The sequence below is a fragment of the Chelonia mydas genome, chromosome 2, assembly GCF_015237465.2.
Source record: "Chelonia mydas isolate rCheMyd1 chromosome 2, rCheMyd1.pri.v2, whole genome shotgun sequence".
Lineage (NCBI taxonomy): Eukaryota > Metazoa > Chordata > Testudines > Cheloniidae > Chelonia > Chelonia mydas.
This window is the reverse complement of record NC_057850.1, coordinates 101,757,853-101,773,963: the sequence shown is the minus strand read 5'-3', so window position 1 is coordinate 101,773,963 and position 16,111 is coordinate 101,757,853. Positions and strand designations below refer to the sequence as shown.

General features: G+C 40.0%; 1 protein-coding gene across 1 annotated transcript in view; it reads right to left on the bottom strand.

The window, feature by feature from the left end:
* The window catches only part of CTDP1 (CTD phosphatase subunit 1), a 169,076-nt gene that overhangs the window by 136,560 nt on the left and 16,405 nt on the right, over window positions 1-16,111 (bottom strand). Inside the window, 2 exon segments of the mRNA XM_037892990.2 lie at window positions 514-604; window positions 12,005-12,155. Coding sequence (XP_037748918.1) covers window positions 514-604; window positions 12,005-12,155 — 242 coding nt within the window.

The window sequence follows — 16,111 nt, the reverse complement described above, 5'->3', positions numbered from 1 at the left end:
CCTAGGGGTGTGAAAAAGTCCCCTACTTCCCCGCAAGTGACACAAGTTTCGTGTTGTCCACACTGTCCAGACGCTCTCATGCAGACATAGCTTACGCTCCTCAAGAAGGTGGAGTAATTATGCCGATGGCAAAGCACATCTTCACCAGATGCGCTACAAGAGCGCAGCTGCATCGGTGCAGCTGTGATGATGTTGCGCTGTAGTGTAGACTTGCCCTGAGTTGCAATTATCTGCAGGCATAAAACATCTGAAAACAGAGGTTATCACTGAATGTGAGAGTCTAAATTATTGCTTGAACATTACAGGGTGTAACACCCACTGAAGCATTAAGTAGATGAAGCCTATAAGCATCAGCTCGCACTTCTCAGTTTTATTACTCTCTGTGAAGGTACAGATTTATGGGGTACAGAAGGATAAAGATAATTTCTCCCTTTAATACTTATGTTCCCAACATTCTGCCTTCATTTCCTCTGCTGGATTATTTATTAAGATGTTTCGCACCCCCATACATACCTAAGATTCCCCGTTTTAGAAAATGGATCAATACATTCATCTCTTGACAATATCCGATGAGAAAAAAGTTTCTTTTCAGGGTCCAAAAATCCTTTTGAAAGAAGAGTTTGAAGTTAATATTCCTTCACAGCAACATTTTCTCCCTGTTAACATTCTACATAATCTGTTTTCATAGACTATCACACCATACTACACCAAGCCTATCTTTGTGCATTAACAGAATACAAATGGAGCAACACAGCCTTTCAGTTAGAAGTTTAAAATAAACTCTGTGATATTGGTGTAACCAAATATTGAGATATTTAAGCTCCAAGAAGTATTTGTTATATACCAGGTAAAGAATAAACACAGTAGGTTAGATATCTGTCACTAATTCAGTAGGACTCCTAATATCCAATCCCAATTCCTTTAACATAAAAGCAATAATGAAGTTACAAAAATTAACTTGTGGCATCAGTGATAAAGGTAAAAGGAAGTAAGCATAGCTGACAGTTAAATAAGGTTCTGGCAACTTACATTTAGAACACTTTAAGACTAAATCCTGTCCTTAGCACATTGTGCCTAGGGTCTGCAGAGAAGTCTCATGTGAGCTGGCAAAGTACTGCAATGCTTAAGCATAATGGGCAAATTAAGGGGCAGTTTCAGTTTGAACTCTTGCATTTGTGGTTTTAAATTGTGCCTATAACGTAGTTCAAGTACAAATGCACTAAAACAAAGAATAAATCACACGATTTCTTGAAATGTTAGACCCATTTACATAAATCTGTGCTGACTGCGCTGTTTGTTAAGAAGAAATAGGAGAAGGTATGGTGGCTAATTTAAAGACAAGATAAAATACAATTAGTTTGGCAAAATGGCAAATTCATCCATATACAAACATGGTAATGCAGCTGACCTCTCTGTCAATGTATTAACCTTTCTTTATAAGCAGACATTGTGGTCTCATAACTGCTCTGAAACAAAAAAGTGGTGTTTCATGTATTATTCTGAATTTGCCATTTTGCTGAACTGATTACATTATAACCTGCTTTGAGATTAGCTTGAACTTCTCACTGTTCCTGCAGATAACACAATCATTACTTATTTATGCAAACACAAATTTCAAAAAAGGTGGCCATGTTATAGTCTATTGCCCAAATTTTCAGAAGTGACTACTGATGTCGGGGCTGGGGTGGGGGGGGAGGCAAATCTGAAGCTCACTCCAGGGGCCTTATGGATTTTCAAAGCGTGTGTACTCAGAACTTTCTGAAAGTCCGGCCCCTTTTAGGTGTCTCAGTTTGAGCAAAGAAAATCCCTAATCTCTTTTGAAAATTTGGACCTATATGTATTAATATAAATGTGTAATTGGAATAACTTAAAACCCATAAAAAGCAAGAAAATTCTGAGTTAAGGACAGAAGTTCAACCTTAACTCACCCGACTATGCTTAAGAATTGCAGCAAACGCATGTAGAATCATCCCCTGTAGAGAGACCCTTGCAGTACCTAGGCATAATGAATTGAAAATATTAACTACAGAGAACCATTGCCACACACAGAAAGAATATATTTTGACAAACTGTATGTAAATCATCATATACGGCATTATTGTACAACTGGTCACACCGTCAGCTGTTCCTCCCCCTCGCCAATCATCCGAGTAAAATAGAAGCCTTCCATTCTCATTAGTACATTCCTGCCTAATTCGTCAGCGAAACCACAATCTAGTACTTGCTACATTGTCACATTACATGTGGTAGGAAACCTGAACATACATAAGTGTTGACAGCCAATGACGGAAGATGCAGAAGTACACAGTTATTTAACAGGGCTTTGGGAAAAGTCTAGTTCATTTATGCTTTTTCCTGGCAACTGATGGCAAGTAAAAAGAAAAATGAGGACAGTTCACTACAGATGCAAAACTGCCCCCCACAAATTGAAAACCCAATTTGAAAAAAGTCAGGTCCATTACATCTTTATCTTAAGAGTTTAAGCTTTCATATGACCTTACCAGTTCCTAATACAGCTCAATATGGATTAGTCACACAAAATTTCAGTGAAGCCTTATAAATTGGTGTTAAATTGAACGAATCACACTAAGTAACCAAAAGGCATACTTTTTACTAAGGAGCTTCTCTCTCAAATTTACTTTTCTAAAACATTGCCAAGTCAATGGAAAAACAAAAGTATAATATCCATTTGTTTATATATTTCACAGAAATGGCATAAGGGAGGCACATAATATTTCTTTGATGGAATAAGGTTAATTTGCTTTAACAAAATGTCTGTCTTTAAATCCTTAAGAAGAATAAGAACTTTTCACCAGTACTGGCTACGAAGTGAGTTTCTTCCATACAAAAACAACTGAGACACTCAGTGGCTAGACCATGTATTAACAAAAAACAGCAACTAATGCACCAGCAGGTACTGACTAAACACAAAGTTCCTTGTAGTTCATTTCTAAAGGTTTTCTCTCCTCTTCACAAAAAGAATTAGAACTACACACATTTTCCTCTTGGGAGGTATGTCAGAAAATGTCAAGTGAAAAATTTTAAAACTCTTAATGTTATTACTTATCAAGCTACACATTAGAAGAAAAAAATAGGGGGTGTTCCTGCTTTCAACAATAAAGCCATAAATAGCATTTCCTGTTAGGCTATAACTGCTACCTTTCACTAGTTAGCATTACATTTTCTATATTTTTCATAGCACAATGTATGCACAATCTCAAAACAGCATTTTAAAACTGAGCTTCACAAATGAATTTTACTCATTAATACATTTACCCATCAAGTCACATCTTAGCACACATAAAAAAAAAGCTCATTTCACATACAAGTACAGCAAACATGGACTATTTAAAGCCTTTGATAGAAACCAAAGTGGACAACTGAAGAAACAGTCCTAACTAGGAAACCGTGAGTTTATATAGGTCTACTTATTCTTTTAAGCAGCCACCCATTTGTTGAATACAATTTTTAATCAATTACAGTTTCCATTGTCATCTTTGTGTAATCAGCTCTTCATTCTCCTGCTTTTATACTTCTAGAAAATTCTCTATAGCTGTATGACATCACACACAGATTCTACAGAAATCCAAAATTCTTTAAGTGACACTCATTACAGCCCCCCTTTACCACCACCCTGTCCCCCAGTTTGTTGCAGCCCATTGAATTTCTTGCCCTGCTATGGAATTGTTTACCATTAAAAATAATTAAGATAAAGTAACAATCAGTTTTAAAAATTCCAACCACTACCACCAGAACATGGGAATGAGAGACAAAGAGGACAATACCACGGATACATCACCATACTTGATTTTTCTACTTCAAGATGCTCAGACACTGTGGTGATGGATCATAATATAAAACTACAGAGAGAAGAATTAGTCTCCTACTTCTTAAAGCGCAGGACTCGTTTGTTTCTAAGTTTATAATTCAAAGTTAGTAATTGGTTAAGCAGTAAAATTAACTATTTCAATTGTTTTAGATAAATGAATACAGAGCACAGGGGTACATAGTGATATTTAATATTTTAAAGTATGCTACCTTAAATCTGACCTCAATACATTTTAAAAGCTCAACTAGTCTATCAGATGTCAGAAGGTAAACAGAAATGTTTTATCTGGGACAGATATCTGCAGGAGGAGGAAGAGGGAATGAATACAGTTACAACCCAGTACTTGTCACAAACTGGAAAAAAGTTAAACACTTTCACAAGCTACCCTGGGGAGAAAACATATGTAATTATTTTGTATAAATCTGAAGGAAAACCATAAAATTTAACTAGGATGCCATCACAGAAAAATCACCAAAACCTAATCAAGATGTTTAATGAAGCCTCTGGGTATAACACATGAGTCTATCTACTCTATTTTGGTTCTTCTCGAGTCCTATAGCTCCAGCATCTGTGCACCTTTTGGGTGGGCTTACCATTCAGTCATAGAAAAATGAACGGTCTTGATTACAATAAAGATCAGATGACAGAAGATGAATGTGCAAATGATTACAGCACCTGCACCCCATACTATATTTCTGCACAATTAAACTATCAACATTTATATTGTGCTAGGCTACAGTGTGGGAAGAATGCATCCCTGCTCTGAAGAGCTTAACAGTCCAACAGACAGAAAGAGATGAAAGGTGCAGAAAGGGATACAAACTAGCAAAACGATCAGATTGATGGTAGGCATACATGTCTGTTATGTATCTGCTTATATATTTTCTCTCTACCACAAAAAACCCCCAAAACAAACAAACAAAACAACAAACTTAGTTTTAGGGTATTTTGAGGGGTGACAACTCATTGGTGAAGTGGGGAGGAGAAGAATTGCTGGAGTAAGAGGGAAGTGAGTAAAGCAAGGGACAGTAGAAAATGTTAGTGTGCCCAGGGAAACTATGGGAGGATAGCTGAAGGACTGCAGTGGTAGGAGAGGAACAGCAATACAGCGAGTAATAAAGAAAGGTCCCACAGGCCAAGTTTCAGAGTTGAACGAAGGATGATGCCAGGAGGTGGGTAGAGGTATCTCTCTGCTACTGCTGCTCTCAGTTCAGAGAGGAAGCCACTGGGCCCAGTGGCCCAAGTGTGCCTCTTTGACCATATATGGGAGGGGTTTGGGCAGGAAAGCTCTGGACTTATTCCCTGCATCCTTGAGCATAACTACTGCTGGCTGCTTTAGAGAAGTAGTCATTCTCTGAAACATCTAGCACAGGCCAACATAGGAGACATGTTAACTAGAGTATTAGTGTTTCAGTATGGGAATGCTTTTGTTCAAATGTTACCTCCTCTACCATATTATACACATTTCCAGGTCACAGCACCCAGAGAAGAGAGCCAGAGCCAGGCCCAGCCCCATGGGACAGGCACCAACGCTGTGGCGTGTACTCACTTTCCAATCCCCACACCCCATTCCCTGGGCCTGACCTTTCAGCATCTCAAAGTATACTCATGAATGCTGATGTTGTGAAAACTACACTTGGCGACCTTTCAGTGACGTATTGTTTTTTCCCCCTGCACCTCTGACCTAAAATTTACTAAAAATTCCTATGCCAAAAATCATAGCCTTCCTTAGTGGGGATATAAAATAAAACCAAAATGGGCTTACCACAGAAATTAAGTCTCAACTTTAATTCTGCCATTCCCTTATCTACCGTAGAATCTGGCAAGAGTTACTGACCTGATCCTCCAATGGATCAGCCCCTGGTGACCTATTTCAATTCTAGAACAACCTACTTCGCCATAGATAAGGGATGGCCAAACTTACTGACCCTCCGAGCCACATACGACAATCTTCAGAAGTTCAAGAGCCAGGGCTTCAGCTCCGTGGGAGGCGCCTGCTGGGGCTTCAGACCCACTCCTGTTGAAGCCCCTAGCCCTGAGAGGTGCACCCCACGGGGCTAAAGCCCCAAGACCCTCCTCCCCGCTGGGCAAAAACCAGAGGTGATGCATGGGGGGGCAGAGGGGAGGGGAGGAACGGGACGGACATGGGGTCACATGCCTCCCCAGATTTCTACCAGAGTTTGCTGGGCCCGCTCAGTCACATGGTGCCACCAGGCCCCCTCCTTACCACGGCAGCTGCTGGAACCAGCAACCTTGGAGCTGCGGCCCATGGGGAGAGGTGGCAGCAAACAGATGGGAGCAGCAGGGAGAGCCACTGTTTTTGCTGCTGCCTTTCTCCGTGCAGCGGCCCCCCCTGCAGCTTCCAGCTATTTGCTGCTGTGTCTCCACGCAGAACTAACACCTGGGAGTTGCAAGGAGGGCCTGCTGAGCGTAAGAGGGAGGTGTGCCTTGGGGGTGGGGGGGCCTTGACTCAAGCTGTTGGAGGAGCCCAAACCTTTAAATTGTGACCTGCCCACTCTCAGCAGGCACCAGTCATCTCTGGCAGAAGCCTCTACACTCTTGCTAAAACTTGGAGATGGTTCAATATGTTCAGCTGAAAGTTACAGATAAAACGTGTATTCCAGTTGCTGAACATATGTTGTTTCTACATAAACTAAAGACACAATCTTACACGTGTTTCATATCACATCATGTTAATACCATAAGATATTTGGCATGTGTAACAAAAATCATTGCCAAATGAATTTATAATCAGACATTTGAAGGTGTGAACTTATCTGTATTAAAATTATCCCATATACGGTACTTACATTTATAGGCAAGTCATGCTATTTTTTGTTCTGGTTTGACGCACTGGCCAAGTATGTTTATTTCATATTCTTCAAATTCTGTCATGCGATATGATTTTTACTGCTCAAGAGGCATTTTCATTGGGAAATCAATCAGGTTTGCAACACATGCAGCATCTTCATTAGATTTATCACCATGCTACTTCTACAGTAGCTAGGTTCACAGTAGCTATGTCATGAGCCTAAATAACATAGCATCACTAAATTTTTATATTCACGTGTGTATTATATATAAATATTATAAAATTAGCTATAGCCGCTAACTAAAGAAGTTATTCCATTTTAAAAAGCATGTAACTTTCAATAAAAGGTTCTATCTGATAAGGCTGAAAGTCCAGATATCTAGAGATTTTATGCGAACAACTTATACTAATTATACATGTGATGAAAAAGTTTACTCACTTAACTGAGAGAAAATAGCCAGGTTATAACACATTGGAAGGACCCTACCAAATTCACAGCCATGAAAATTCTGTCATCTAGTCTCCCCCATGAAATCTGCTGGAGAGAGCCAGGGCTAAGGTGCCCCAGCTGGGGTTCCTACCATGCATCGAGTTACAGCTGTTAGTCCTGGAAGGACTGGGGAGGGACAGGACTTCCTCTTCACCTGCAGGGGCTGCTTCCAGGTCTGGATCAGACTCACCTTCGGGAACCTCCCCTGGCTGCAGGAAGCTTCGCATTCCCGCCCCGCCTCCTGCCCCCACCACTCTCCAGCCACAGGGGGAGGAGTCACTGCACAGGGAGCAGCCAGAGAACTTCTTGCAGCCAGGGGAGGTTCCCGGAGATGGGTCTGACCAAGCCCCAGGAGCAGCTCCTGCACGAGAAGAGGAAGTCCAGTCTCTCCTCAGCCCAGCCAGGATTAGAAGCTGGAGGCCAGTGCACTGTAGGAGCCCCGAGCTGGGGCACCCCTAGCCCATGGCACCAGAACAGGGGAAGCCAGGGGTCACGCCCCCACACTTTTTTAACACAGGCGTATTTATTAGCTTCCCTGCCATGAAGTGCAGCCCCTGCCAGTGCCACTCCATGCCTGCCTAAGGCTTGCAGTTTGGGGGAGCAACGCTGCCGTGAAGTGCAGCCCGTCAATGCCACACTGCGCCTGTCAGAAGCTTGCAGTTTGCCCCGTCCCCCACCCCCTCAACTACGCTCATGTTAAAAAGTGGGGGCCACAGCCTCCAGCGGCTCCCCTCACTTCTACAAACCTTCCAGCACCCTTACACCTAAGCCCTGCCCCTCCCTGGCTCTGGGCCTAGCGCTTGGGGGAGTTAAAGGGGCCTTGGGCTGACTATTCGGGGCGGCGGGGGAGATCACAACACACCACCCTGACCATGGGGCCCTGGGCAGTCACCCACCTGTAAGGCTGGCCCTCCCATACCATGCAACCATCACACCTGCGCTGCCTGCTGCTCTGTGGCTGCCCAGCTCTGAAGACAGCGCCACCGTCAGCAGCAGTGCAGAAATAAGGGTGGCAATACTGTGAGCTCCCTACAACAGCCTTCCGACCCCCTCACAACCCTTTTTGGGTTGGGACCCCCACAGTTATAACACCATGAAATTTCAGATGTAAATATCTGAAACTGTGAAATTGACTATTTTTAAAAGCCTATGACTGAAATTGACCAAAATGGACTGTGAATTTGGTAGGGCCCTATATATTGGGGTTGGAAACATATCACCCATCTATTCTACCCCCTCCGATCTGAATCGGAAATATTCTATGATTTTTCTTTATAAGGATGGGTAGCCACAGGAACGTCCCGAAAGTCTCTAAGTGGCAGCCAGTCTCAGTGGGCGCCCAGCCCACTGTTCCCTATTGCAACTGGACATACCTGGTGTGGGGATTCATAGATATTAAGGTCAGAAGGGACCATTATGATCATCTAGTCCGACCTCCTGCACAACGCAGGCCACAAAATCTCACCCATCCACTCCTGCAATAAGCCTTTCACCTATGTCTGAGCTACTGAAGTCCTCAAATCATGGTTTAAAGACTTCAAGGTGCAGAGACTCCTCCAGCAAGTGACCTGTGCCCCATGCTACAGAGGAAGGCGAAAAACCCCCAGGGCCTCTTCCAATCTGCCCTGAAGGAAAATTCCTTCCCGACCCCAAATATGGCGATCAGCTGAACCCTGAGCATATGGGCAAGATTCACCAGCCGGATACCCAGGAAAGAATTCTCTGCAGTAACTCAGATCCCACCCCATCTAACATCCCATCACAGGCCATTGGGCCTATTTACCATGAACAGTTAAAGATCAATTAATTGCCAAAATCATGTTATCCCATCATACCATCTCCTCCATAAACTTATCGAGTTTAATCTTGAAGCCAGATAGGTCTTTTGCCCGCACTGCTTCCCTTGGAAGGCTATTCCAGAACTTCACTCCTCTGATGTTTAGAAAGCTTCGTCTAATTTCAAGTCTAAACTTCCTGATGGCCAGTTTATATCCATTTGTTCTTGTATCCACATTGGTACTTAGTTTAAATAATTCCTCTCCCTCTCCAGTATTTATCCCTCTGATATATTTATAGGGAGCAATCACATCTCCCCTCACCTTCTTTTGCTTAGGCTAAACAAGCTAAGCTCCTTGAGTCTCCTTTCATAAGGCAGCTTGTGCAAAATTTATACAAATAGGAGATCAAAAGCAGAAAATATGGAAGGGAAGAGATACAGTGAAGAGGGTACAGGACCTGGAAGCACATGAGGGGCAAACAAAGGCGTGCTGGGGAATTGTGTTTTCTGGTCTCAGATATAGGGGCCTCACCAAGATAAGAAAAAAGATCTCAGGAGCATGCAGGAAGGGGCCATCAAAGGTGTGTGCAGAAGATCTGGGGAGGCATACAGACGGTGTATGTGAAATCTGGTAAGGCAGAGTGGTTTAAGTTTTTCCATATGGATAAAAGACTCCTTTGTTTCATCTTCTGTTTCCCCTTGTCTCATCTATTCCCTTCCAGCTATCTGCTACCCCTTGCTAAATACTAACTGAATATTTCCCACTATAAATTATTTCTCTGAACAATACCGCCATCAAGTGTTCAAGACATGCACAGACTATGTCAAGTTTCACATTACTACAGCTTAGCCATCACTCTCTCACATACTCATTAGCAGCTCAACTTTCTCTTCCTGCCAGCACAGAATACTACAGCAGAAACTAGCAAAAGCTAGAATGTCATATCACATCTAGTGCTAATTTTATCATGCAAGAGAACCAAGCTTAAGTCCCATTTCCTCATTCCCTGAACAAATCAGAACCACTTTCATCAGGAAAAGGGGAGTATGTTAACATATAAACATTGTGTCCTGTGCTGTGAAATAAAGACAGTCCCTGTCCCCAAAATTTATAATGACACTGATAGCCTCTAAAGGGAGCTTCACCAAGTATATCAGTCACCAAATAACGAATGATATACAATCAATGGGGGAACAAGTCTTGTGGTTCTGTCCCAAAGTGGATGACACACCCTTCCCTTCTCTCCAGAAGTAAAGTTACTTTGATCCTCTAACTAAATCATTAGTTTCAGGTTACAGGAGTCTCTTGCAATCTTTAAGTACATCAAATTGCATCTTCAATGCCTTACTTGGATCAAAATTCTCTACAAAATCCCCTATTTTGTAGTCTGTCATCCCTTGTAGTTTATCATCTCAGGTCATTATTTAACACTGGTATCTAGACAGGGCCCAAAGGCCCTAATAAAAAACAGAGTCCTGTTGTGCTTGACACTCTACAAACACACAATACAACAGGAGGAAAAGGAAAAGGATATGGATAACAGCAATAGGTACAATTTTACTCACTGACAACATTCACTAGACTGAGACAGATTAATGTGTATTTTTATTTCTTCCACTGGGGTCACAAACTAATGAATTACTTAGCTGCTATTGACATGATCCTAACGGAATATTAGCAGAGTATTTTTAAAAGCAAAAACTAAGGAAATTAACAAAATACTACACTGAAACATGAGGTTCAGGAGGGCAAAACAGCCAAGTTTACAGTTCAATCATGTATTGGTGGTCGTGTCCTCAACTTGCATGTTAGGGTAATGTGTCTAGCATTAACATTCATTTATGTCTGTTGAAAAATGATACTGTAGATTTCCCTTTCCTTTTAAATTAAAACATTTGAGAACAAGTTTTAATGAGGTTGTGAGAGACAAGATCTAGAACTTGATGTGAAAGGATATGAAAACACTGAAATACAAAACGTTATTCTCTAATAAATGCCAATACTGAATCGCAGCTCCAAGAGAAGGGCACAAATAGAACTACCATATAAGCACCTCTTTGAGGTCTCCATATGAGCACCTCTTCATATGAGTAGAGATTAATAAGACTGGGACTTTTCAGCTTGGAAAAGAGATGACTAAGTAGGGGGATATGATAGAGGTCTATAAAATCATGACTGTTGGAGAAAATAAATAAGGAAGTGTTATTTACTCCTTCTCATAACACAAGAACTAGGAGTCACCAAATCAAATTAACAGGTAGCAGGTTTAAAAACAAAAGTAGTATTTCTTCACTCAACGCATAGTCAACCGGTGGAACTCTTTTCCAGAGGACGTTGTGAAGGCCAAGACTATAATAGAATTCAAAAAAGAACTAGATAAATTCATGGAGGATAGGTCCATCAATGGCTATTAGCCAGGGTGGGCAGGGATGGTGTCCTAACCTGTTTGCCAGAAGCTGGGAATGGGCGAAAGGAGATGGATCACTTGCCTATTAGCTATTCTGTTCATTCCCGCTGGGGCACCTGGCATTGGTCACTGTCGGAAGACAGGACACTGGGCTAGATGGACCTTTCGTCTGACCCAGTATGGGGATTCTTATGTTCTCATGTCAGCTGATTGACATTAACACTGATACTTCTATGGAAGGCAGATAAAAGATTTATGTCTCTCACTCCCTCTCCTAAAGGGAGTGTTGCTTTCAGACTGCCTGAGGAAGGCATAGGGTGAAACCCAGATACCTCATCGAATCCACCCAGTAAGGACCTTCCTTAAATGCAAAGAGAGAGAAGAAAAGTTGTGGCTCATTTCCTAAAAAATAAACAACAGGACTGTATTTAAGTAAAAGAGAAATTAGTACATGGACTGTGGTCCAAAAAAGTTAAGCATTCTGCTTATAGAACTCTATTCTTTATTCAATTCAATATTTTAATTTGCATTATTAATTTACAGTTTTGGGTCTTCAATGGCATTATAGTTTGCACAGAATCTTCTTTCGAGGTATAAATGGACAGAGACTTGGAAAGAACAGAAAGTCAAAGTCACATCAAATCTTAAAGGCTGATAACTCAAGTATTCCAAGTAGCATGCTACTCACCTGCAATTGTATGTGCATAAAGTCTGCTACCGAAGGTAAAAACATGTAATTCATACAGCTTGGCAATCTTTTCTAGGAATTCCTTGCAATGAGGACGCAAACGAGTATGCAGCATAGGTTCACCTCGACCTAACTGGAAATGGAATATTCCCTAGAAGAGAATAAATAACCCCATAGCAAGACTTATAAAGCAATTAAGTTTAGTACAAAAATAAACATGCCTAAAGCACCTCCCTTTACCTCAGCTTTATTCGGAGATCCTACTTCAGCCCGATTAAGCTGAATAAGATTTTCATTTGGACATATATTTGACCCAAAGCATATTTTGGTTTTTATAAGGCAGTACAACACATTTTTGACTTGCAGCAATTGTTTACGTTAAAATATTGAAAGAGTTACCTAAGCTGTCAAAGGTTTGTTTACATAACAAATTTTATGAAAATATCTAATTACATTTCTTAAAGAGTTTGTTTTACTCTGAATGATGTGAGACAGTTTTACTACACACTGGGCTGAAAAATAAAACAAACTGCCAATTTGTGTTGAATGAAAAAAACTCTACCTATGAAAATGCATATAGCAGCTCAGGAACGGATATACAGAAATGTCAAAGTAAGCTGAGCACTCATTTATGAGCCCCCTGAATACTTGTTTTATAAACATGGATTTACCCAGACAGACAGTCATTGAACTATGCAGGTCATTTATTTTATTTTGTCATCACTGATCCCTCTCTAATGAGGGAAAACATTAACAAGTATAACCATATCAGGCATGTGGAAGTACAGGGTGGATAACAATCAAAGATTTAAAAAATAAAAAAAATAAATAGATTTGTTTTATTTAAATTGGATTTTTTTGATAAAATGCTTTTTGAGGAAAAAAACCTATCTAAAGATAGTTTTAATTAAGATATATTATAGCTCAAAGATATCTCATCATGGAATAGGGATTATAAATTCTAATTCTTTAGTAGGAGACAATATATTCATGTAATGTTTAAGAAAACTTTTGTAAATGAGTTCCAATAGTTCATGGATTAGGGACCCAATCTTATGGGGTTCCAGGGGCTTCTGTATAGATTATTTAGGTTAATCTTTCTATCTACGCCATGGGACTCAGTGCTCAGTCTAGAAGATACCATCAAAGATGCTTAATTTTGCAGTTCTCAAACTGTGGATTTGTGTCTCCAGAGGTAACATGCTTGTTAACAGCAAAAATGTTTTAAAATAAATAATAAATAGAGGTGAGAAATAACAGACCTTAAACTCTACTGTCCCTCTGCAAATTTGTGTACAGAGTCAATCCCTTACCTCTCGCTAAAAGTGAATAGTTTAAAAAAGTTCAGTGCATAGAAGATTGTAGGGGGCGGAATAGATCTGGACAAGAAGAAGAAGTCTGGAGATAAATGTGAGAAGGGAGGGATAGGCAGTGGAAACAAAAGTGAAACTGTGTGAGCAGCATATTCCAGAAGTCTTGAGGTCTTTCTGAGTGTAGCCTTCATTGATTTGATATCTACCATACCATTCTCACACTAGAAGAGAAAACCTATTATGACAGCAGGCCATAAAAGAGACCCAGTTTGGGAATATTTTAATATTTAATGTCTACCTGTGGGTAAGACAGACATGCGTGCAAAATGCAAACAGTGTAACAAAGAAATGCAAGGCCTGGTTGCCCAAATGAAACATCATCATGAGACGTGTTCCTTCTCAGGAGGAAGCTGCGTTGAAAATGATGAAAGGAACATGCAGGATCTTTACGCTGGTAAACTTTTTTATTTCATATTCCTTTCTTAAGGACTGCTTGTCTTCCTTCTGGACTATTCTTGAATTCTCATGTTTGAGCAAAAAATATAGTTGTTACTCTACGGTACTATCATTTTAGATGCAGTTGTGATAAAAATAAATAGCTGAAATAGGCAGATCTTCCTTTTACAATTTCACCTTTAAAGTAGTACTGAGTGTCAGTGAATGCAATGAGTAATACTAAATGAGCAGTATGGTAATATTAAATAACTGCATTGACTTATTTTGTTTAGGAGAATCCATCCTCAACATACAGGATTCTGAAGACTATCCACCTTCAAGACCACCATCATTTTCTATAGTTTCAGAGTTATCTGCCAATGATAGTGTTTCAATCGCATCATGTATGTCACATAACCACAGTATATCACCTGTAGCAAAAAGAAGAAAAAAAAAACCCCCTCTATCATCCTGAAACAACCATAGATAAGTTGGTGATAAGAACCAGCAAATTACAAAAAGAGGTAACCAATGAAAAAAATTGCCCGGTTTGTTTATGCAACAAACTCCCCTTTCCATATGACTGAGAACCCATACTTCATTAACATGGTTCAGTCATTAAGATCAGGATACAGTCTACCCGACAGAGCAGATGTCGCAGGCAAATTGCTGGAAAAAGTGTATGAAAGAGAAACTGAGCAGTGTGCAAAAAGTCTAGAGAGTAAAATTGATAATCTGAGTCTTGATGGGTGGAGCAATGTCCACAATGATCCTGTTGTATGTGCTTGTGTGACAACAGAAGAAGGGAATGTCTTCCTTACAGAAACAATTGATACATCAGGAAATGCACACACCGCAGAATACTTACAAGTAGCAGCAGTAAAATCTATAACAAACTGAAAAAAAAATTCAAATGTCTAGTACGCAGCTTGGTCACAGACAATGCTGCAAATGTATCCAAGATAAGAAGAAATTATTTAGAAGAGAGTCCCAAGCTAATAACATACAGTTGCAGTGCTCATTTGATGCACCTCCTAGCCAAAGACTTCACTGTGTCAGAAATAAACACTAATGTTGTTGAAATTACAAAATACTTCCGTAACAACCACTTTGCAGCAGCTGAAAAAAGTGGGAGGAATCAAGCTAACTCTCCCACAAGACGTGCGATGCAACTCAGTAGTGGACTGTTTTGAGCTCTGTATCAAGAACTGGCCTAATCTGATGACAGTTTGTGAACAAAATAGATGGCACTGTCACAGCCAAAGTTCTCAACATTGGGCTTACGAGAAATGTTGAACACATACTGAGTACCCTGAAGCCTATTTCTGTAGCCTTGAAAAAAATGCCAGAAAATAGGTGTTTTATTGCTGACGCTGTTGAAATCTGGAAGGAACTGAGTGAGATCTTAAAAAGAGAAATATGCAATGACAGAGTTACATTACAAGCATTAAAAAAACGAATGGGACAAGCACTATCTCCAGCTCATTTTCTTACAAATATTCTCAATACTCAGTACCAGGGTCAAACCTTAACTGCTGAAGAAGAGGAGTTGGCTATGACATGGACATCCAGCAATCATCCCTCCATAACACCAACTATAATAAACTTCAGAGCTAAGGGTGAACCATTCAAGAAATATATGTTTGCTGATGATGTTTTAAAGAAAGTCACACCAGTGAACTGGTGGAAGTCACTTAAGCATTGGATTCAGAGACTGTTGAAATGATAACCTCACTTTTAACAGCAGTAGCTTCTTCTGCCGGTGTAGAAAGAATATTTTCTTCCTTTGGACTAATTTATTTCAAATTGAGAAATCGTTTGGGACCTGAAAAAGCAGGAAAGCTTGTTTTTCTTTTCCAGATTATGAACAAACAGGAAAATGAAGGTGAAGATGACTGAGTTAGCTGCAAAAGCCAATATTTTAAGTTTCTCACGTTGACCTGGCTGACATAGTCGATTTAATTTTTGTTGTTTTTAAATATTCCATTTAACTATTTTAGTTAAACAATTTTAATAAAAACAAACCTGATTTTAAAAACCTTGAATGTTTAACTAAATTAAAAAATTCATATGCTTGTTTTGTTATAATATTATATGTTTGCTGTTGGAGAAAAAAATCCAGAATACATATTGCTGTTTTAGTTAAATAAAACAATTTAAATGTCTGTCTGGTGATGTTCTCCTCCTAGTACAGCATGGCAAAAAAATCCTCCAAATATTAATGATTAACCTGTTGAATTGGAGATAAGTTCACCTCTCAATGACTTCAGGAATACCTGCTTCAGTTATGTTTGGTAAATGAAATAACCAATCATTCATTTTCTGATATAGCTATAAAAATAATCTGAAAAGTTTTCAA